General features: G+C 44.6%; 11 protein-coding genes across 11 annotated transcripts; 4 read left to right on the top strand and 7 right to left on the bottom strand.

Moving 5' to 3' along the window:
- Positions 1 to 63: 63 nt before the first annotated feature.
- On the top strand, positions 64 to 1530 carry PUMCH_003632 (uncharacterized protein; the record flags this gene model as incomplete). The annotated part of the gene is made up of 1 exon (XM_063022594.1): positions 64 to 1530. The coding sequence occupies one exon, from the start codon at positions 64 to 66 to the stop codon at positions 1528 to 1530; it is 1467 nt and encodes a 488-aa protein (XP_062878664.1).
- An 852-nt stretch (positions 1531 to 2382) lies between these two features.
- On the bottom strand, positions 2383 to 4356 carry PUMCH_003633 (uncharacterized protein; the record flags this gene model as incomplete). Its single annotated transcript, XM_063022595.1, has 1 exon — positions 2383 to 4356. The coding sequence occupies one exon, from the start codon at positions 4354 to 4356 to the stop codon at positions 2383 to 2385; it is 1974 nt and encodes a 657-aa protein (XP_062878665.1).
- A 1749-nt stretch (positions 4357 to 6105) lies between these two features.
- On the bottom strand, positions 6106 to 7851 carry PUMCH_003634 (uncharacterized protein; the record flags this gene model as incomplete). The annotated part of the gene is made up of 1 exon (XM_063022596.1): positions 6106 to 7851. One exon carries the CDS (start codon positions 7849 to 7851, stop codon positions 6106 to 6108), a length of 1746 nt encoding a protein of 581 aa, XP_062878666.1.
- Positions 7852 to 8513: 662 nt separating this feature from the next.
- PUMCH_003635 (uncharacterized protein) lies at positions 8514 to 9638 on the bottom strand (the record flags this gene model as incomplete). The annotated part of the gene is made up of 1 exon (XM_063022597.1): positions 8514 to 9638. One exon carries the CDS (start codon positions 9636 to 9638, stop codon positions 8514 to 8516), a length of 1125 nt encoding a protein of 374 aa, XP_062878667.1.
- Positions 9639 to 11579: 1941 nt separating this feature from the next.
- On the top strand, positions 11580 to 12674 carry PUMCH_003636 (uncharacterized protein; the record flags this gene model as incomplete). The annotated part of the gene is made up of 1 exon (XM_063022598.1): positions 11580 to 12674. One exon carries the CDS (start codon positions 11580 to 11582, stop codon positions 12672 to 12674), a length of 1095 nt encoding a protein of 364 aa, XP_062878668.1.
- An 832-nt stretch (positions 12675 to 13506) lies between these two features.
- PUMCH_003637 (uncharacterized protein) lies at positions 13507 to 14403 on the top strand (the record flags this gene model as incomplete). The annotated part of the gene is made up of 1 exon (XM_063022599.1): positions 13507 to 14403. One exon carries the CDS (start codon positions 13507 to 13509, stop codon positions 14401 to 14403), a length of 897 nt encoding a protein of 298 aa, XP_062878669.1.
- Positions 14404 to 14487: 84 nt separating this feature from the next.
- PUMCH_003638 (uncharacterized protein) lies at positions 14488 to 14910 on the bottom strand (the record flags this gene model as incomplete). Its single annotated transcript, XM_063022600.1, has 1 exon — positions 14488 to 14910. One exon carries the CDS (start codon positions 14908 to 14910, stop codon positions 14488 to 14490), a length of 423 nt encoding a protein of 140 aa, XP_062878670.1.
- A 284-nt stretch (positions 14911 to 15194) lies between these two features.
- PUMCH_003639 (uncharacterized protein) lies at positions 15195 to 15605 on the bottom strand (the record flags this gene model as incomplete). The annotated part of the gene is made up of 1 exon (XM_063022601.1): positions 15195 to 15605. The coding sequence occupies one exon, from the start codon at positions 15603 to 15605 to the stop codon at positions 15195 to 15197; it is 411 nt and encodes a 136-aa protein (XP_062878671.1).
- Positions 15606 to 16297: 692 nt separating this feature from the next.
- PUMCH_003640 (uncharacterized protein) lies at positions 16298 to 16609 on the top strand (the record flags this gene model as incomplete). The annotated part of the gene is made up of 1 exon (XM_063022602.1): positions 16298 to 16609. The coding sequence occupies one exon, from the start codon at positions 16298 to 16300 to the stop codon at positions 16607 to 16609; it is 312 nt and encodes a 103-aa protein (XP_062878672.1).
- Positions 16610 to 17397: 788 nt separating this feature from the next.
- On the bottom strand, positions 17398 to 19143 carry PUMCH_003641 (uncharacterized protein; the record flags this gene model as incomplete). The annotated part of the gene is made up of 1 exon (XM_063022603.1): positions 17398 to 19143. The coding sequence occupies one exon, from the start codon at positions 19141 to 19143 to the stop codon at positions 17398 to 17400; it is 1746 nt and encodes a 581-aa protein (XP_062878673.1).
- A 624-nt stretch (positions 19144 to 19767) lies between these two features.
- PUMCH_003642 (uncharacterized protein) lies at positions 19768 to 20937 on the bottom strand (the record flags this gene model as incomplete). The annotated part of the gene is made up of 1 exon (XM_063022604.1): positions 19768 to 20937. The coding sequence occupies one exon, from the start codon at positions 20935 to 20937 to the stop codon at positions 19768 to 19770; it is 1170 nt and encodes a 389-aa protein (XP_062878674.1).
- Between the last annotated feature and the right edge of the window lie 331 nt (positions 20938 to 21268).

Consider the following 21268-nt stretch of genomic DNA (forward strand, 5'->3'; position numbering starts at 1 on the left):
ATCTTCCTAAACTCAGGCCAATTTCACCTCATACACTCATTAAATTAACACCAGGCAAGGATCATGGTACGCCAATCCTTCATGGTGAGTTCCGGGGCTCAAAACCCCAGGAACCCTCTTATAAAAGACGCATTCCCAATTCTCCGAATCTCAGAGATTTCAGACACATTCTGGGCCATGGGCTACCCAGTCCCGCGGGAACAACTCGAAAAACCAACTCCGGAGTTTATCGGGCGCTTCCTCGAGTTCTGGATCGAAGAACTCCTCAGTTTTAGTCCCACAGATGAAGATCAGGTAATTGACACGCTTCTGAAGCAGCCATTGCTCCAGCCACGTGAATCAGTCCTTGCCGGTGACCAAAACATTGACTCTGATCGGCCAGAAATGCTCCTGGACATGCTTCCGGCAGTCCGGCTGATGGTCCAGTTCAAAGCAGCAAAACACATGATGTCCAAGCTTTCGATGGGCGACTTTACTCTTCTTGACTTGTTGCGACCCGAGCTGGCCCGCGTAGTACGTATTCTGAGCGCGATTATCAACTTTGTGCGCTTTCGTGATGAACAAGTTGACAGATGGAAGGATTCAATCCAGGAAATCTCACTAGCGCAACAGAAGGTGAACAACATGGATGTACGTCTCACATCTATAACAAATGAAATCCTGCGGTTACGATCATTGCTTGAAGTAGACCCTGAAAGCGACAATACAGCTGAGAGCGGGACTGGAAGCGAGAACCCCAGATGGGAAAGGGCCAATCACCTAAATGATGGTCTACGCGCGGAAGTAAAGCGTCTTCTGGATCTTTCAAATGTTTGGCTTGAGAAATGCAAATCTTCCAAAGCTGCTGTCACCCAGAAGTACCACAAAATTGTCGGGTTGGAGAAACTGCTCATAGATTTGGAGGATGAACGCAAGCGCCTTGAAACCTACTCGAAAATGGATCCAGCAGATCTTGGAAAAATAATAGAAGAGCTTCGTAGCTCACTCCGTACTGAGGAAGAATCTCTCAAGTCTCTTGAGGCCGCGGACAAAAACATGACTAAAACAGCACATACGATACAACTACTACAGGAAGACGTTCTGAAGCTCATAAAACTAGCAAATAGCACAGTTGAAGGGTCGAGGACCCTAGAAGAGAGTAGAGAGCAAGTCTCTCGCTCAAAAGAGGAACTTAACAACTACAAACACAGACTCGAAAGAATTTACGTTCAACAACAAGGCTTAGAGAGAAAAGTTGAGCTTTCGGAAGAACGTCTACAAAAGCTTCAAGAGAGTGCTCGAAAACAGGAGGATGAGGCCCAAAAGAGACAGGCCGACTTATATTCAGAGTACGAACAACTAGCCTCGAAACGTGAACAGAATCAAGCTGATCTAGATGCCATCAAAATTGACAATGACGAGATCACAGCTCAAACAGACCTACTCAAGGATCAATATCACCATGAATACAACGAGGCTCAAGATGAGCTTGCTCGCCTCAACACATTGATACGCGACTACATAAGCGAAATCAAGGCATTCATGGCTTAATCGAACCCTTCTGATCACTTGATCCAACATGCATACTGGACTATTGTACCATTTTCTATTCTTTAATTCATCAAATCATTCTACTAATACATTCGAAACAGGACACCAATGTAGCTAGGCCATTCCATGCAGCTTCATTGCAATCTTGACAACACTTTTAAAAATCAAAAATACCGTTTGAACTCACAGAGTAGAGAGAAGAGGGACAGTGCAAACATTGAGGATAAGAGCCTGAGCCGGCGAGCAAATTTCTAATGACATTCCACCATATCAGCGTATCTCATCAAAAAAAACCTTGCTTGATCATTTAATTGTCTAAACTATGAATACATTGTTGAGGCGAAACAGTGAGAGAAGTACAAAGAACTGCGCAATTTACAAAGCTGTACGCAAATCGATGAAAAATCCTCATCAGAATACATCCCTTTTCAATTAAAATCTCGAAGCCAGGTTGACTTTTGTTGTAGAATACTTACCTCATTCCAATACCTTCAACTCGCTGATTAAACCAATGACTCAATGTGAAATATTCTAACGATTATTTTCTCAAGAAGAAATTTCTCCCACTTTGACCTAATGGAGCTCATTCACTAGATGATTATTACGAAACCCTGTACTCATAGTTGCAAATTCGATTCGACAGAAATAGCTGCAATCCTCAAAACTGTCTCACAAAACTGATCACTTTTGTCATCTTAATGATCAAATATCGCTAGGCAAATCTCTTATCATACAATAGATCTTAAAGTAAAGAAATGTTGATTAAAGAAGTCCAAACTCATTTAAAGGTCTGGCCTGAAAATGAGAATAGTGTCACTATGTAATAAATTATTTTTTTGGGTGAACCTTGATTTAGGATGGCCCCTTTTGCAAAAATTCGAAAAGATCAAGTTCAGCATTGTTGGTTTCAGTGTCAACCGAACCGGAAGTAGACTCACCCAAAGATGCACGCTGAAACGACTTACGGCCGCTAACACTGGTCCCAGCACGAGGTTTGCTAGAGCCAGGTATGTATAGGGTGTTCTCTGGGATCGGCTCGGAATCGTTGATGACAGAATACCGACGGGACTTGTTCGACCTGTTTGATGTCGAAGCTACACTAGGGCGTCTTCCCCCTGATGGAGAGGTAGGTGTCAATGAATGCACCGTGTGCCCCAACGAAGATCTATTTTCTGCGGGAAAGGACATTGCATACTTGCCCAACGACAGACGGAAGTCATTGTCAGTGAAACTATCCAAAAGGTTTGAAAAGTCATGTTTGCCTTGCAAATCGTTGAAATCAGGTGCTTTCTCAGGGCAGCCAGCTGCTAGAGTAGCACGTGTTTCATGACGATGAATTTGTTGATTGCGGCGGGCAGTGTATGACGCCTGCAATTTGGCTATGTTGCGAAAATTTGGAAGCTGCATAAGCGGGAAGCGAAGCTTGCACAAGACTTTTCTCCACCATGAATACTGAGTCAAGTCAACGTTAACACTCTTCGCTAAATTTGAGGTTGTGAGAGTCGAATCGGTGTCACCACAGCTGGAGTTTCTCATGTAAATGGATTCGAGTTGGCTATCATATTGTTTCGAGAAATTAGCCATGATGGTATGCTTCCATGGCTGTTCCCTGTAGAAAAACACCATTGAATCCACAAATCCATAGAATGGTTGCATAAACGCGCCGACACAGTTGAGCCATACAATTGGTCCATGGTGGTATTCATAATTAATCTGAGTCACCTGTAGAATAAACGGAAAGAGCCACATGAGAATGTAGGCGAAAGGATAAACGAAAATGGATTTCATCTGTTTTTCAATGATCTTCTGTCTGTGTCTAAAATGCTCGAGATTGGCTGCCTGGAGCGTGTCGCTACCTACGAAGTTTTCTGCGTCAACAGAATTATGGCGGTAGCCTGGGCTCTGATTGTCATAGGGCGCCAAAGCAATTGGGTCAATGTTAGAGTCGGTAGAGGACTCTGTGCGAGACATGTCACTACTCTCTCCTGGAAGGACTAACTTAGGGAAAGTATGGTCGCGTACAGTCTCGAAGAAATATCTCAAAGATGAGAAAAATGATGGCTTGGCCATCAGCGGCGTAGGGTGGAGGGTGTTCTTATGTTTCAGTCTGTGCATTGTCGAAAAAACACCACCGAGAGTACGGAATTCACGCAACACATGATAATAAATCAGTCCGTAGACAGCAAGAATGATGATCACAATACAATACCGAGGTACCCAACTGAGAACTAAGCGGTACCAGACGGGACGTTGGGGCAAGTAACACCAACACACGAATGAGGTGTAACCCATTCCTATGTAAGGAAAACTGGCCATTGCGAGAGGGATGAGAAACGAAAGCCCATAAACCCAGTATCGGTAACGATAAAGACCACCTTCTACTCGGTCCGAGTCCGGGAGTTTCATTGTTAGCGATGGTCTGAAAATTAAAAGAAATGTATGGATGGCGAAACTGAGAATGGCCAAGTCAGCGCCTTCAATGCATGTTGCGGTAAAAAAGCCAATCACCTGACAGAAGCTATCGCTGAAGTATGAGATGGGATGCGTGAATATTCGCGAGGGGAAGATTAAAAGCACCACTGCTTTTAGAAGGTCGAAGAGAATGAGGAACGCAATGAGCTGGTGACGGAATACCAATCTTTTTGGATCAATGGCCAAAAAGCAGTAGATTGCTGCTAAGCAGAACACAATTGATACCACAGATGCCACAATAGCTAACGTTCGCTGTAGGACATTTTGCGTATGTGTGAACTGTAGCATTTGATCATCCTGTAGTCGCTTCGCAAGGAAGTCTAAGACCAGGGGAATTGACGGCAATGCAAACATGTTGGATGCGGGTTTAAGTGTGGGTTCTCGTTGAATGAATTTTGCGTTTTGAGCTTCAATCGGGAGGCAACAAAGAAGGCGACCTTCCGTACCAATTCAATAAAATTTTCGCCACTGTATCTTTTTGAAAACCCAATAAGAGGAGTCTCGCAGCAAAAAAGGTCGGTCTTTGAATAGCTTTAGGGCTGTTCAGCAAGTCAGGTAGATCTCACCACAGAGGACCAGAGAAAGACTTACAGAGCAGCAGTTTTGACGCAGGAACCAGCCTCACGAAACTAAGCAATACGCGGTACTGTTTCTCGATGAGGAGAAGACCGTGGCGAACCAAATGGACTGAGCTGTTGGACGGTGATAGATCCGAGTACTACGGCACGAAAACTGGCCAATCGGAGCGGCGGAAAACGGGAATACACAGTTTTCAGAGCTCACAAAACGTACGGGCGCCTGGAGGAACGAAAAGACGGCGTCTTCGGGTGGTGGCTGGAGGGTTCGGGCCTACTATAGTTGGTAGATGGATGCTGGACGTGTATGTGCAGTCGAGGTCACCTGAAGAAATCGGGAGAAGGTAATTAGTTGGGCGATGGAAACAGCGGAGGGAATAATTGTCCGGTAATTATTGCGAAAATCAAACAAGCTTAAAAGCCGTGTTTCTTCCTTTTTTTATCCTGCTTTTCAGTCCCACGCCTGGTAGATGAGGCAGATATGAGAACTAGGGAAGGACCACGCGAGTGTGACAGTTACTGTGTCAATCACCGAAAAAACAAAGTGCTGTCGTGTGCTGACAATCGTAGAGAAAATGAAAATGAGCAGTAGTCGATTTACACCTCCAAAGTCCGTGATATATAGGGAAGCAGGTCTGAACAATAGAATTAAATAAATGTCCCGTCGTACTGCAGACAGACGCCGGTTGCGAATCGTTTTTCCTCAGTCCTGCAGTTAAGTGAGGTTACGAGCACTTGAGTAACTTAACTAGTGAATTTGCAGCCACTTCCGAATTGTATTTGAATTTGATTTTTCGTCAAACAGATGAGTTTCATTGAAATTCTATAGTGAAATTGAAATACATATGTGATCAGTGGTATCGCAGCCCGCTCCTTGCGATCAAGCGGTACGGAAGCTCCGCTCTCTCACCCAGCATTTTCTGAAACGGCAAATTGAAGCGGCGCTACTATTATTCGCCGTTGCGGTCAGTCTAGTTCCGTCCAGTGTTTCTGTTTGCAGGTCATTTGCCTGACCATTAGTGGGGTCCGTAGAGTAGCGGCTATATTTATCCACACAATGACAAACGCAACAAAATTTCAAATTAAGTTCATTACTTGGGAATCGAATATGAGCTCTAATCTACGGAAATTTTCTCTGAACCGTAACTTTTGCCGAGGGACGCCTTCTTTAGTGGGGTATGTGCAAATCCTTGGCTGTAACATTTTCTGAAGGAGTATGCCTGACTGTTACCATAATGAGAAACAATCCTGTCAAAAATACCAAAAAGGGCGATACAATGTACGGCAAATACAATTGTCCTTTCGATTGGAACCGGCCACAAAAGTGACCACGCTTGTATCTATTTTGAACACTGGTCGCTTCGATCGCAAATTCCGCTGCTTGTCAAGTCCTGTGTTCTGCCATTTCCGTAAACAACCATGGGTCACACACTTACCTAGTTGATCCCGCATAAAGTAGTAGAAGTGAACGTTTAGATTGAATAAATAATATATAGTAGGATCTGTTTTTGGTTTGTTCTGAATGAAATTATTTCATTTCACTTCCAAACAAAACTGTACACACCTTCTGTAGCCAAGTTCTATGGATCTTGCCGTTAGCGTCCATTTTGCCCTCCTCGCGCATCTTTTCGTAGAATAGTTCTTCATGCTCTTCGACTTCCTTCAAGCCAGTGACAAGATCGGCGTTTTCGGGTTTGACCCACTTTGTGCGTGCCACTAGTTTGTAAATCACAAAAATTGCGATATCAATGAAGATCATCAAATACGAAAATAAAAATGACTGGTAGTCAAATGGCTTTCCTGGCAAGAAAATGGTATAGGTGCCCACGAAAAGCATCACAAAGGTCAGAGTGCCTCCAATAATGGCAAGCCATGGTTGACACCATCCAACAAAAGGAAGCGTTTTACGGTCAATGCCCTGCGCTTTCATAGCACGGAAGAAAAATACATAAGTGAACGACATGATCAGGAAGTTGATGAGCTGGCACGAAGTAATCAAGTTAATGATCCAATTGAGCACTGTAGCAGAGCCCTTGTTGAGCTGAAGGAACGAGATGAGCGCCCATGCCAAGGCAAACATCACACAGTAGATTGGAACACCAGTTTTGGTTGTGGCCGTCAAGAAACGCGGAGCATATCCATCAAGAGCGAAACCGTACAAGGTTCTAGAAGAACAATAGGTATACGAATTTCCAGCAGAAAACGCCGATGTAATAAGGAGAATGTTCATGATATCGGGCAACACCTTGATTCCTAGATTCTGCATTGCAATGACGTAGGGGGAACCAGCGGCGCCAGGCTTGGTGACTCCCAAGGTCGCTTGCAAGGTAGGGTTGTTATAAGGAACAAGAATGCCCACACAAAGAGCACCACCAATAAAAAAGACAGTCAATCTGATGAACACCTGCTTGTACGCGGAAGGCAAAGTCTTTCTAGGGTTGATGGTCTCACTGGCAACCAACGAGACGTACTCGGGACCCAGGAACATGAAAGTAGCACGAATCAAACACGCCAAAAAACCCTGGAAGCGACCAAGTGCGCCAGTGTGGTACAATACATTCATAGCGCCCGGGTTTTTCCAGTAGGTGAAGCCGAACGCATGGTGTTGAGGGTTTCCACCGACCATGGTGATGAAGGTGAAGAACAAAAGACCCACAGCCATGACGACCTTTCCCAAACTAAGCCAAAACTCTACTTCTCCGTACAATCCCACGCCAAAGACTGCGATCACGAAATAGATGACCACCTGTACTGCCAAGGGAATAGCAGCCGAATAGTCATCGCGCCAGAAATGAATGATACTATTAACGGTAATGACCTCGAACGGAATCTGCGCCGAGCACAAAAACCAAAAGTTCCATGCGGTGGCCACCTCGAGAGCCAGGTCACAGCACCTTCCAGCCATTCTCACGAAGGGAGAAGTAATCGGCAAGTAAGTAACCATTTCAGCGACAGATATGGTAATGAAGAGAATCGGAAACGACCAGATGATGAATGCCAAAAGCAAACTGAGCGGTCCTCCGTTCGCCAAACCGAGTCCAATGGACACAAAGAGAGCAGATCCAATGGTGGCTCCGATTCCTAGCAACTGAACATGGCGCCCACGCAACTTACGATGTAATCTATTTGAGCCGTCGGCTGTGGACTCCAGCGAGATCGAAATCGACTCGTCGGCGTTTTTTTCACCGGGCTGGTGATGTTCATGCACATGTGATACTGGCTTTGGAGGGACACGAGGAACGAAATTGTCCGCAAAGAATTGACCAACACCCATTGGAGACAGGAGAATAAGAAAGGTCCAGTTTGGGGATACGAGCTCTATTTATAATGGAGCAGGTGTAGTTTTTTTTTTTGGCAGAGTGTGAATTTTAACGCCTCATGCTGCAGACTGCAGATAGACGGCCATCCGGGGTATGTCATTGTCGGACCACCGGTTACTTCTAGGGATTTAGATAGGGCAGGTAAAAATAAAGTAAAGATAAAGTTAAAAATATATTGGAAATGTAATTTGCAATTGATGGTTGAGAGCACTTATTGCAACTACTGCATATCGCCTCCCTTTTCCGGACCTATTTTAGCCCGATGAGGTACCTAACGGCAGAGGTGCGGCGGCTAATCCACTAAAGTAATTCAGCTCATGTTTCAGCGACCGTGATGCGGCTGGCCCGACATCGTGTCTATAATTGAATTGGACAAGTGTTTGCGGGATAAAATATTTCAAATTTCTAAGATTGGACATCATTGACGGAGTTTCAATTGGGGCTTTCTTGAAAAGATCTCGTGCCACAAATGATAAGCCCAAGTATTAGGTTAATCGCTACTCCGGGAGTAATATTTGTGCAACCATTGATTTGATGGTCTCTCAATCTACTGAATGTGTGGGTTAACTTGGATTCAAGTATATGCTATATAGTGGAAAAACGAATTGCTGGGTCATCACAGCTGCAATGGCGCATACAAGACCTGGGTCACGTACTTTCTCTTGTATCTCACCACCGAAGCTACAGCCAAGGTGTTGTGCTTGATACTGGTGGTCGCTAGATGATTGAGCACGACGTGATTAGGGATAGGCAACGCGCCGGAATTGTTGTCCTTGTCCATTTGATTGAAGTTGTTCAAAATCACGTTTTCCAAGTGGGGAGGTAGCTGTGGAGGATGGAGCCAAGCTTGTTGCTGACCGTTTTTAGAACGGGCCTGTTCATCAATAGCCAAGTAGTACTGCTCCATGACTTTGGGCTCCACGAAGATTGGCGGAATGTCATTTATGTAGTGGTACGATTTGATCATCAGGTCACCCTCATCATCGTAGTATCTCAGATATCCGTTTCCCATATCATCGTCGTCGTTGGTCAAGCCAAACGTAGAGTCGGCACGAGAACGGCCAACGCGACCACGCGACTGCGAGCTCGACCGAGACTTCTCTTGCCTCTCGCGCTCATGTTGTTCCTCTTCAAGCTGCGACTTCTGCTTCAAGTGCATTTGCACATGCTCAGGTGTCACCTCTACGTAGTTGACGAAGTTACCCATCTGGTCGGTGGCCGTTGGCAAGAAATCCGAGAACCGCAACTCGTTATCGATGACAAACCGAAACCGATGAGTGCCTACAGGCAAACCCAATGTGACCATATGTGTTCCGTCGGGCTGCTTTTGCAACCCAATCATCTTACGCCATCCTGTGAACGATCCAGTGACGTATACTTTCTCTCCACCTTGGACCCATTTGATGTCGAACGGAACAGTCACGGAAGGGTCGGGTTGTGATGGAGGCTGAGGAATTTGCAGCTGTTGACTCTGTTGATTTTGTTGTTGTTGTTGTTGGTGCTGCTGTTGGTGCTGCTGTTGGTCCCGGGTTTCGGGCGGTGTTTGTGTTTGTGAAATTCTACCTTCAGACAGCGACAGGATGTCCAGTTCCACATGCATTTTCTCGGAATCTTTTTCGTCCGTCAAGATGAGAGTGGATTTTCTTCTGACCGGCGCCGCGTCGCCCTGTTCTGTGTTCTGACTAATATTGTCGAGGGCTTCCAGAACATCTAGCATGGAAATGTCGTTTTGTTCCGACATGGTGAGTAAGCAAATGTGGTATGTTTAAGCGGGGGAGGTATGGGCACCAGATTGATGGAATTTCGATTTCGAAGGTGGGGTGTGATGGACGTTTGGTGGGGGTTCTTGGAACAAGAAGAAAACAAAGTGGATGCAAACGAGAATCGGACCAACAGAACTCAAATGGATGGGATGCGCACGACCGAGGATGTCTAGGGATGTGAGGCTGGAATTGTTGGTGAATGCCGTGGCAGAACTAGACGGTGTTTCTAATTAGGAAGTGTCGTGTTATCTGTATCCGTGGACGTTGGGGGTCATGTGTGTAGGACGATGAGTAAAAATGAAAGTAAGAAAGTCAGGGAGAATTTGGTAGGAGATGAAAGAGGAAAGAAAGAGAAGAATTTTTATGTAGCCGTTCAATTTTTCCGGTTAGGTTTTGTGGAGTTGTGCCTGGCTGCAAAGTATTAGAGAGGAGAGTGTAGCTCGGGAAGATCGAGTTATGCGAGTGAGTGATGTACAATGAATGAGAGCATTTTGCAGAGAAATATCAAAAATTTTAACATTTGTTTGCTTTAGCTTTGATTGTAGTCCTGAAGGGGGAACTAAATGAGGATATAAATGTTGACTTGACCCCAAACTCATAGAAGCAGGAGAAGAGAAACCAGTTAATTTGCAACAGCGTCTCGATTGCTTGTTTTTGATTACATGATTGTTTGAATCTTTGTGGTCATGCTCACTTTCAATGTATCTAGATCGTAGTGGCAGTCTTGCTGCTCATAAGGCAATAGTAGGGTCATAGATCTGATAATTTTGGGCCCTATATCTTATTTATGTGACGAACATTCTTACAGTAACATCGTGCATTGACGAAATTTTCAAGTATAGGTTAATTGAAATGTTGAGCCAGACATTATAGTGTACAAGAAAATGCCCGATTTACAACCGAGCTTACAGTCTATCTGACACCGAGGCAACAGCTGAGAAAGCATTAGATAGGTGAATCAACTTGTTAAATATTCCATCGCTTTTGTCAACTAGTTTCACGTGTATGCCTTGTGTGGGTCTATTTGATTTCAGACCAGTCGCTCGTATTCTCTAGGAATATAGGTTGATCTCTTGCAGTAGTTGAATGAACGCGGTCATTCCAAAGTTTCGAGATTAAAAAGACGACAATGGAAATTTGATACCTCCGCCTCGCTGTGTAATCGTTATTGTGAATCCACACTGTCTGTCGCAGATGCCCAACAAGGTTTTCATAATATTGAACGATTTCTAGTGACGAGAAAGAACCCATTGGGTTTGAATCATGTATCTTTTCAGCGAACAAATCTTTCAGACAGCTTTCTTACTGCTATCGCTACTGCTCACTCACTTGAAAGAGTTGACTAGTACATACCACCATCCGGGAAAAGAACATACGGATGGATCCTAAGAAGACACGTTAAGTAAGGAAGAGTAAGATGCGCAACTTGGAAAAGTACATACATACGTTTTCTTCCTTCTTTCTGCCAATCATGAACATATATGCACACACGTTCCATCACTCCAAAGTTGGTGGCAACAGAAATTATATGGTCCACCAAATCCAGACAATTCTTCAATTAGTTGAAACTGAAAATACGATTCCATTCTTGGAACAGTTATAGAGCAACTACCCAATTGCACCACCGTCGAAATCACATCTGCAGTTACACAGTCAATTCAACAATTAATCCAAGGAAGTCCAGACCAAAATTTCAGCTCAATTTAGATTACAAAAGCGACAATATACATTCCTCTCTCCTGATTCGTCTCCCGATCTCGCCCCCATCCTATCTGATCTATCGACACCCACTAAATCATTCTTGTAGCGCCCAAATAGGCAATAACCTGAAACAAGTTTTGCACCCAATTTAAAACCCATATATTGGAGCCAATTTCTCTAGCACTTTTTCTAAATCAGTATACACTAATTCTGCCGGTATGTCTTTTCAAGATTTCGATCCCGCGCACATTTTGCTCAATTACACCATTGACAATACTCCCGTTTCTGTTTCTTTTGCGGCATTGAATCTGTTTCAGGCCGATAGCGCAAAACAGGGAGTCATCCAAGGACTAGGTATTGGGACAGGCGTGATTCTTGCTCTTGTTTCGTGGTGTAGTATCGCCAACAAAAAAACGCCCGTGTTCATCTTGAACCAGGTATGTTTGGTCTTGATGGTAGTACGCTCTATTTTGTACATTGTGTATTTAATGGGTCCACTAAACTCACTTGGTTTTAATTTCACCAATATCTACGACACAGAATGGACCGCATTTCGTGTTTCGATAGCGGTGACCGTTGTGTATGTGCTTCTCATTGCCGCCATAGAATGTCTTTTCGTATTTCAGGTCTACGTGATGTTCAAAGGCTGCAAGACGAAGTTGTGGAAATTTGGTATGGTCGCATTCTCTTCCACACTTGCATTGGCCGTTGTGGTTATTTATGTGTGTGAAGCTACTTTCAATTTGAGGGATACATGGGCTGGATTCCATGGCATTCCTCGATCGCCCCACTGGCGAATCAACTTGCCGTACATTTTGTTCTGCATTTCGGTTAATTTCCTTAGTATTTTGCTTATTGGAAAGCTCGCGATGGCCATTCGTACCAGGAAGATTCTCGGACTCAAACAATTTGACGCACTCCATGTCTTGTTGATCATGACTTTGCAAACATGCATTATTCCTTCGGCAATGGCAATCTACAATTACACCTCTCACGAAAGATCTCCTATTTTCGTCAATTTGAGTGTGATCATAATCGTGTGCAACTTGCCATTCAGCAGTTTATGGGCATCATCCGCCAATACCTCTTCTGTGCCAAACTCATGTCTGAACAGTGTATTTAGCCGTACTTCCAGTCGCGAATCTGAGGAAACTTTGGCCTTTTCTTTCCGCAGTAAGGCAAATCCAAAGTCCGAGTATGTGGCTAGCACCGACATCGAGAAGGATTCTGGAGAAGGATCAATTGCTGAGGATGCAACCATCAACAAGATTCTTCGGGAAATCGAAATGGAGTCTAGATATCAGGCACGATAGTCCTGGAGACTGGTTGTGCTGTGCTCTGTATGAACGTGACAGTAGTTAGTATTCGAACTTGAGAAGAACTTTGAGTCCATAAATTGATTTTAATACAATTTTTGTAATTGAGGATTACTATGTTTTGGTGGTATGGCCTCGAAGACTGCCAGTTGGTCTGTCTAGTATTCACATGGTCTAGTATTCCAAGAGAGGGTAGCACTGATTGCATCTAATAGAGATCAGGATATTGGAATGAGACATCAATATTTTTTTAAAAATCTCTTTGTGATGAATATGTTGTTTTAATTATGGTGAGCACACTATTGCTTAATTCTAGAGGCTGCTTCAGTATTAACCACGGTCTGACTCAGTTCTAATAGCAGTAAAGTGACAAAACGGATCAAATAAGACTCATTCCGAATGAAATAAAGATCCTATCAATAAACTTGCTGTAGCTTTCGGTCTGCCACATCTTCAGTCTTTTCACCATCACCTAGTTCTAATTTATCAATTACCAAGAGCTCATCACAAACAAAGATCCAAATTACTTGGAAAAACGTACTTTGCTGAACCAATTTGTTTCGAACCTCACATTGTTTCTACCTCAAATTCTTTCTCACCCTTTATCTCTCCACGCTAGTACAAAACCATAGAACGCAAACAACAAGACGCTCGAATTTGAGAAAAATAAAGCCACCAGAAATAATGACAAAATTCTCGCCTAAATTGCCATTGACATTGCCTTTGAACAGTTTCTTATCCCGGATCCAATCAGTGTGCACATACCCGTCCAGACAACGATAACACCCACTTTTACAACCACAAATACCACTTTAAACCTACTTGTTGCATGATGTCGGAATATGTCGACAGCCCGTTTCAAATGGACGAGGACTTGGTTCCTGACGAGGAGTGTGTCGCTCAGAAAATACCGTCTCTATTGGACAAGGGCCAGACGTCTCTGTTGATCAATATCACGCCTGATGAGGCTCAATTTGCACAACCGGTTATAGTTGCAGATGAGAGAAACATTGGCGGCACGTCCACAACTTTTCCGGAACCCGAGGGCCCCCTCAAACTTCGTTCAAGAATAGGTCTTCTAAAGAGTGAAGAAGCCACCGGGACGACCACCGAGGAGGACGAATTGACATACGAAGAAGACGTAGACGATAAGTTCGACAAAGATGCTGCGGCCAGACTTCACGCCGAGTTCAAAGCAGCACAGGCGGCACAGCAGAAGCAGCCGCTAACACCCCCAGAGAACTTTGCCCCAGTCATCGATAAGATCTATCGCTCGTCGTTTCCACAGGCGCAAAACTTTCCGTTTTTAAAGAAACTTGGATTGAAATCCGTCCTTTGCTTGATACCAGAGGAGTATCCACAGAGTCACGAGGAGTTCTTCGAACAAGAAGGGATCAAGCTCTTCCAGCTCGGGATGGCAGGAAACAAAGAGCCATTCGTCAAAATCAGTCTGTCTCTTATCACCGAAGCCATGAAGATTCTACTCGATCCCGAGAATCGTCCGATTCTCATCCATTGTAACCGTGGAAAACATAGAACAGGCTGTTTGGTCGGAACGTTGCGTAGGCTCCAGGGTTGGTCACTTACAATCATTTTCGATGAGTATCGTAAATTCGCTGCTCCCAAAGAGCGGTCTATGGACCAGCAATTCATCGAGCTCTACGACCAGACAGATATCCTACGATACGCACAGACACACAACTACCTCCCACTCCCGTGGGACTAGTCAACTACAACTACACACTAAGAATTCCAAATTTGGTTTTCCTTTAATTTTAAATATATCCTTCTGACTGTTCGCAGCCCCTGATCAAGGCCAGAAAAACGCAGACCCATAAACTCCAGCATTACCCAAAGCAAGTACACTCAAAGACAATGGAGTAATACGTCCTCCTAAAAGACTGCGAACTGAAGAGCGTCCGTTAATGATCAAGTATAACGTCGACCAGGCAAATGTGAAGCCGGCACCATTCGTCTCGTCTCCGTCGTAGATCATGTACCCACCCAAGGCATGAGTGGCCGCAAACAAGATGCATGCGTTTCTGGAGGGCGACTTGAAGATGGCCGACTTGTGGAATTGATACAGGTCACCAGAACTGCCCTCTACCTTTGGCATTTTCCATGGAATGGCGTAGGCGGTGTGTGCAAGACCAGTTGCAAACGCCCAGGCGGGAAGTGGCGACTCGCCAGCCAACTTGGAGTATTTCTTAGCGGATTCTAACGGAGAAGACATAATTTTGGCGGATGTAGAAGATAATTGCTGGTAGTAGTGGACTGTGACCCCGGATTGTGAAACACCCGTACCTCCAAGAAAAAGACTAGGTTGAGAAACAGGCCTGCAGAAAAGACATTCTGAAACAGAAACACAAAGTATGGCTGCAAAATCGAAACAGCAAAAAAATAGAACAGATCTGACCACAAAGCCCGAAAGGAAGCTTGCTTATGATACAACTACAACAATTATTCTCTCTTACCTGTGTATTGTACACTAATTTACATAGAAATGAACCGAACCGTCTAGGATCTTTCGCCTCTCAATCTTCTGGCCAATTGGATGTCCTTCTTCTGGATAGTGACTCTCTTGGCGTGGATGGCACACAAGTTGGTGTCCTCGAACAAGGAAACCAAGTAAGCCTCAACGGATTCCTGCAAAGCACCGATGGCAGAGGATTGGAATCTCAAGTCGGTCTTGAAGTCCTGGGCAATCTCTCTGACCAATCTTTGGAATGGCAACTTTCTGATCAAAAGCTCAGTAGACTTTTGGAATCTTCTAATTTCTCTCAAGGCAACGGTACCTGGCTTATATCTGTGAGGCTTCTTGACACCACCGGTAGATGGAGCGGATTTTCTGGCAGCCTTAGAGGCCAATTGCTTTCTTGGTGCCTTACCACCAGTGGACTTTCTTGCAGTTTGCTTGGTTCTAGCCATTGTAGATACTGATAATAGAAAACAGAAAATGGGTGGGCGGCCAGGTCTTATATATGGGATTGGAGGTACAGTGTGACCAGGCTCTGGCGCGACAACGCACCACAACAATAGGTACCAACGCGCTTTAGTCCATGTAAAAGCGTCTTTTGTCAGTTCTCACATATACGCGGGTCACCGCAGCATACGGGTAAAAGCATCGCGTGGCTAGGGCCTGCGTTGTCTGCAGTGCTGGGTCCAACATACTGACGCTTTTCGATTCGATAAAGTGAGTGCCTAGTAAGGCAAGGTTGGCTTTAGGTCATGAAGGAGAGCTGTTTTGCAGCAGCCCGAAAGAGGAAACTGGTGAACAGAAATGGACGGCAGATAGACGCGACCGACTGCATTCAGATAAGCTTAACTTGAAATCTGCCGTATTGCTCGCATATATGTCTCTATCTGCAGTAGCCGTTGCTCAATTGTTGGTAGCTGTTGCAGCCATTCCCAGAATTACGACCCCAAGGTGTACTTTGCAGACCCACCCTTATCCACAAAGAAGCGAGTTTCACAAACGATCCTGGTAAATTCTATCCCTGCAGAATCACCCTAGTGCATCTGACGCGACCTTCTCCAGATTCGCATTCGATATATAAATGGTAGTCGGCTCGCCCCCATTATCTTTCAATTCATTATCAAACACAAATAACTAACTAAATATGTCCGGTAGAGGAAAAGGTGGAAAAGGTCTCGGAAAGGGTGGTGCTAAGCGTCACAGAAAGATCTTGAGAGACAACATTCAAGGTATTACCAAGCCAGCTATCAGAAGATTGGCCAGAAGAGGTGGTGTCAAGCGTATTTCCGCTTTGATCTACGAGGAAGTCAGAGCCGTCTTGAAGACTTTCTTGGAGAACGTCATCAGAGATGCCGTTACTTACACTGAGCACGCCAAGAGAAAGACCGTCACTTCTCTTGATGTCGTCTACGCTTTGAAGAGACAAGGCAGAACCTTGTACGGTTTCGGTGGTTAAACAGTGTTTGCCTCCATGTATTACTAGTTCTTGCAGTGTATATTAGATATATTATCGATTGAAATTGGTGTAGATTTACTTGAGAGTTTTTGTGATAGGAAGATATTGACACAAAAGAGATAGACTTACTCTGAATTTTGAAGTCTAGTTTCGCTAGTATTGCATACGAGCTTGTGATTAACGCTCATATATTCATTGTTGATCGAGTAGTTTCAGGTGGGTTACATACATGTTTCAGACGAGGTCAAGTATGAGACAATAGATGAAACATGGCTTTAATTCTTCCAGAAGACTGCATGAGAATACTAATTATATTCAGAACAAGTAGCTAAATAAATATGAGATGAAGCTTGTTTTGGACTTGATCTATTTTTGGGTCTCAGCCTAATGTCAGGTATTGGCTGCCAACTTATGACAAACTCTACTATGATACCCAGCTCATTGCGATCGTTACTCAATACTCCTCATAATTAACACGAACAATAGAATATTGGCTTCTTTATTCTTTCATTGCTTCCTCTCTCGGTCACAATTCAAGAGGCCGATCACATATAGGCTGAGTCGAAGGTTTAAATCGCATGACGCATCTCATTATCAGGTAAACAATGGGAATAAATCAACTACCTCTCTTTCCAAAATCAGCCATCTTACAACATCCTAATTCTAGATCTATATTATATTAACGAAAGTATATGCTCAAAAGAATGTAACAAGAAGCCGTATTGGCTCTTTGTCTCTGCCTCTTCATCTTTAAAGGCAGGTAAATGCAGATTGCCGAATAGCTACTATCATGCATTCACCTTCTTGTCGCCGCTGGAACTCTTCAACTTGTCTCCAAGACTTCCACCTGACGAAAGATGGTTGTCAATGTCTTTCTCGACCTCCCTCTCCATACCGACAATATCTATTCTCTGGAATTCAGAGTAGTCATCGGACATCACTTCTGCGTATCTCTTGATACATTGCGAAGACATGTCCTCCAAGCTTCTAAAGCCTCGAGGACACTCGCAACGGCACCCAACTCCATTTTTGGCTGGGGCACCAGGTCCACGATTGAGGAATGTGCTATACCAGGGTTTGGGTGCATAGTCATCAAATCCATTAGAAACGTACGGGAGTTGCTTTCCGGGAGCATTATTCGGACAGTGGCCAAATTCGGAATGCTGGTATCCAATGTCACGGAAATAATGAAGCTCCTTCCTGTCTAGCATCATGGCCACAGCCAACGAATGCACTGGCGCGTCACCCCAACGCTCTTTATAAAACCCACCAACAGTTTCCAAGTGCTTGAAATACTTCTGGTACGTATCGGAGAGGAAGATATCGGTTCTGGCAATTTCAAAGTTAGACCAGAAATGACAGAGATTATACTCCTCATCATGAACTTTGTCGAGCATAAGGGTGGGCAAGCTGGTGGCATCCTTGAAAACGTCACGAACGTTCTTCAAGTCCTTAAGAGTCTTCAAGTCGTCATCTGTCTTCTTCTTCTTCTTCAAGAACCGGTTGAGCTTGAGGTTCTGCTCAACTTGCTCACGAAGGTCTTCATAGTTTGTCCAGGTAAAGTAGTCAAACTTAGTTGAATCCGTGAGCGTCTGGTATTTCTTCACCATGATGTCCCAAGCAGACTTTACCTTCAAGTTGTTTTCGGCAATGAAAGCCTTCGTCTCCAAGAACAACGATGGGACAGTATAGTACAATTCCTCTAGGAGCACATTGAAGCCGTACTTTTTGCCGTGGCGCTCCATCTCCAAGAAAGGATCATATGTTAAATCGCAAAAGAACTGCACGTCGGGCTCCACACGCCAATACCAGTCCCGTTTCTGGACAAGTGGGTGGTCATAGAAGTTTCCAGAGTAAAAGCGACACATTTTATGATAAGACTCCAAATTTCCATACATGACCTTGCGGTCACCCTGACCCTGGATATACTCCGAAAAATGTTCTTTGTCAATGTTTTCTGGGAAGTTCCATGCTTTTTGATCAATGGTGCCAAACTCAATGCCTGCCTTGGTATGCTTACGAACCTCGCGTTTGAACGCATCTGTAAACTCGTCATCGTTTAAAAACACCCACGGATACTCAAACCACTGGTTGAAGTGACGTTCCATCGATCGCATAGAGCTGACTACATCCGCAAGCTCAGAATTACGAGCCAACATCACGAACGCAGCACTGGCACGTGGCGCTTTCGTATCGGGAACACGGCAGCCCTCTTCAAAGGGGAAATCGATCTTGGACGCGAGGTTTTTCGTGCTCATGCGTGTGTTTTGATTGTCTTTGTAATTTGGCAAATCTCCCGCCTGGCGCTGTTCCATCAATACATGTTTCACAAGAAAAACGGAGCCCACCACGATAAGCACTATCATCAAAAGTACCGTCAAGATTCTTCGTAGAAATGTAAAGGAGAAGTTTCTGGAGTTCTTTATCCGAAGCAAGGGTTGGCTCAAACGGAAGCCAAACAGCCCGAACAGCGAGCCACGGCTGTGGCCGTTGTAATTGTTACGCGGGGTATATGGCGGTAGATTTCCCTTCATGTTTTTCGGAGGGGATTTTGGGGATGTCGCTCCCTATTTATGTGGACGGAAGAAGTACTGATAAGTATTGCGAAGTGAAAAATAAGCGGCATGTATGTAGAGGGCACGGCTAATCCGATCCTAGAGAGACCGTCGGTGCAGGGCGCGCCGTGGATAGAATAGAAAGAAATAATATTGGGGAAAATTATGAAGAAAATGGTTATGCTGCTGAGTTACGGCCGAAATGTTTTTGGCGCGATGCTCATCGCTGATAAGAGATGAGGTCGATGAGTCTATACAGAAGAGAGCAATAGCAAGGAACGTAAAGAGGAAGGAATAGTTCGAGCCGCGTGACGCGTGGATTAAAACGATGAATCGTTTTTTTGGATTTTTGTTGTTTTTCCACTTCATGTTTGGTCAGTGATTGACTTTGTTTTCTGGCTTCTAGGTGGAATGCTGGTCAAGTGAGTAGATGATGGAGCTAGATAAGCTTGTGTTCATCCAACAAGAACGAACTCGGAGCACAAAAATAATAGTAATACTCGGCACAGCTCAAGCGATAGAAAAATTTGATGCAGCCGTCGAGCATATCTCTTACGTTTGAGTGATGCCGAGATGCATTCGTAGGTGATCTGGACCGATCAACTACCCCTTCTTGGACACCGCATTCCGAAGCAACGTCAAATCGTCATTGAGCTCCTCGGCCTTGAGACCCTGTACCCCCACAAACTGTTTCTGGCGAGTGGTGGCCCGCACACTACTGCTCTTTCTGTTGGCAAAGATCTCCAGCACCCCGCCGTCTTCCTGATTTGCAATCAAATGATTCAACGTATCATAGTCTTTGTCGCTAAGATTGCTATCGTTCCCGCTTCCCATGCCCGCGTGGTGTCTGTCACTGCCATTATGGCTCGTACCACCAGCACTAGTTACCCCCAGTGAAAGCTCATCATTGGACAGGTATCGCGTGGCATAGTGTCTTCGGCGCTTTCCCAGAGCCAGAATATATCCCCCGGTGCTGGCACGGCCTGCTGCTGACGTCGAGGTTGTATCCAGAAGGTCATCTGCCTCTCCAGGAAGAAACCGTGAATGCAACTCTCGCTTCCGAAGCGACCTCCGATCGCTGAGACTTAGAGAGGGTGCAGATGCAGCAGCAGCAGCTAGCGCAGACGCACTCGTATAGGCGCCGTTATTCCCACCGTTCCACAGACTGGCGTTGACCAAATTGAGTAGGAGCTTGTCTTCCTTCAATTGTTTCACCTGCCGCTGCAATTTATCGTAGAACTTCTCCTTGAGAAGACGAATCAACATGTCGTAGTTCTCCTTGGTGGCAGCCATATCCTCTTTGTATTCATCCTCGACTCTTTTCACCTGGTACTCTTCCCAGAGCCTGAGACGAGTCAATTCGTAATCGCGGAGCTCCTCCTGCTCGGAACGTTTTCTACAATATTCGTCATTGACTCCCAGCTGGATGGAGGCCAACGTCGCCTGGAGGTGGACAAGAATGGCTCGGTAGAAGTTGTTTCTGTCGTCGGCGAAGGTTTGTTCGAGTTTGCTGAGTTTGGCGGCCACGTGCTGTCGGCGTTTGTCACGTTTGTTGGCTACGGTTAGTGTCTTTTGCGGGATGTGATTGGTGGGTGCCATACCTTTGCTTGCGTTGCGATAGTCGTCCATTTGGGAGTAGTTGGATAGATGAGTTACCCCAGAAATTGGCGGTGCGATAAGTGAGGAAGAGATGGATGCGGTATGGTGGAATTTTTGAGAAAGAAAAGATGGGAGAATTGAGAGTGTTTTGTACTTTGAAATTTTGTGTGTCATGATTTTTTTCGATTTTTCTGCTGGTGTGTTTTAGTCTGTTGGTGGTGGTTTAATAGAAGACAGAAAAGGAGAAGATAAGAGACAGAGTTGGAGATTTGGAATAAAACGATACCAAGAAGAGATAATACACAAGAATATTAATGAACCTTTAACGCATTTGTCTTCGATATAATCTACGAATGGCTCCACCTCGTCATTTTATTAGATAGATGTGCAATCGGGATCCATCTTCTATACAGAATTTTAGATCATTTATAAGATATCAAATGGAATGATTTGATATTTAAAGTCTCTTTCTGGTTTGAACAATATTCCGTTCGCGGTGACTTCC

Source organism: Australozyma saopauloensis, chromosome 4 (genome assembly GCF_035610405.1).
Source record: "Australozyma saopauloensis chromosome 4, complete sequence".
Classification (NCBI taxonomy): Eukaryota; Fungi; Ascomycota; class Pichiomycetes; order Serinales; family Metschnikowiaceae; genus Australozyma; species Australozyma saopauloensis.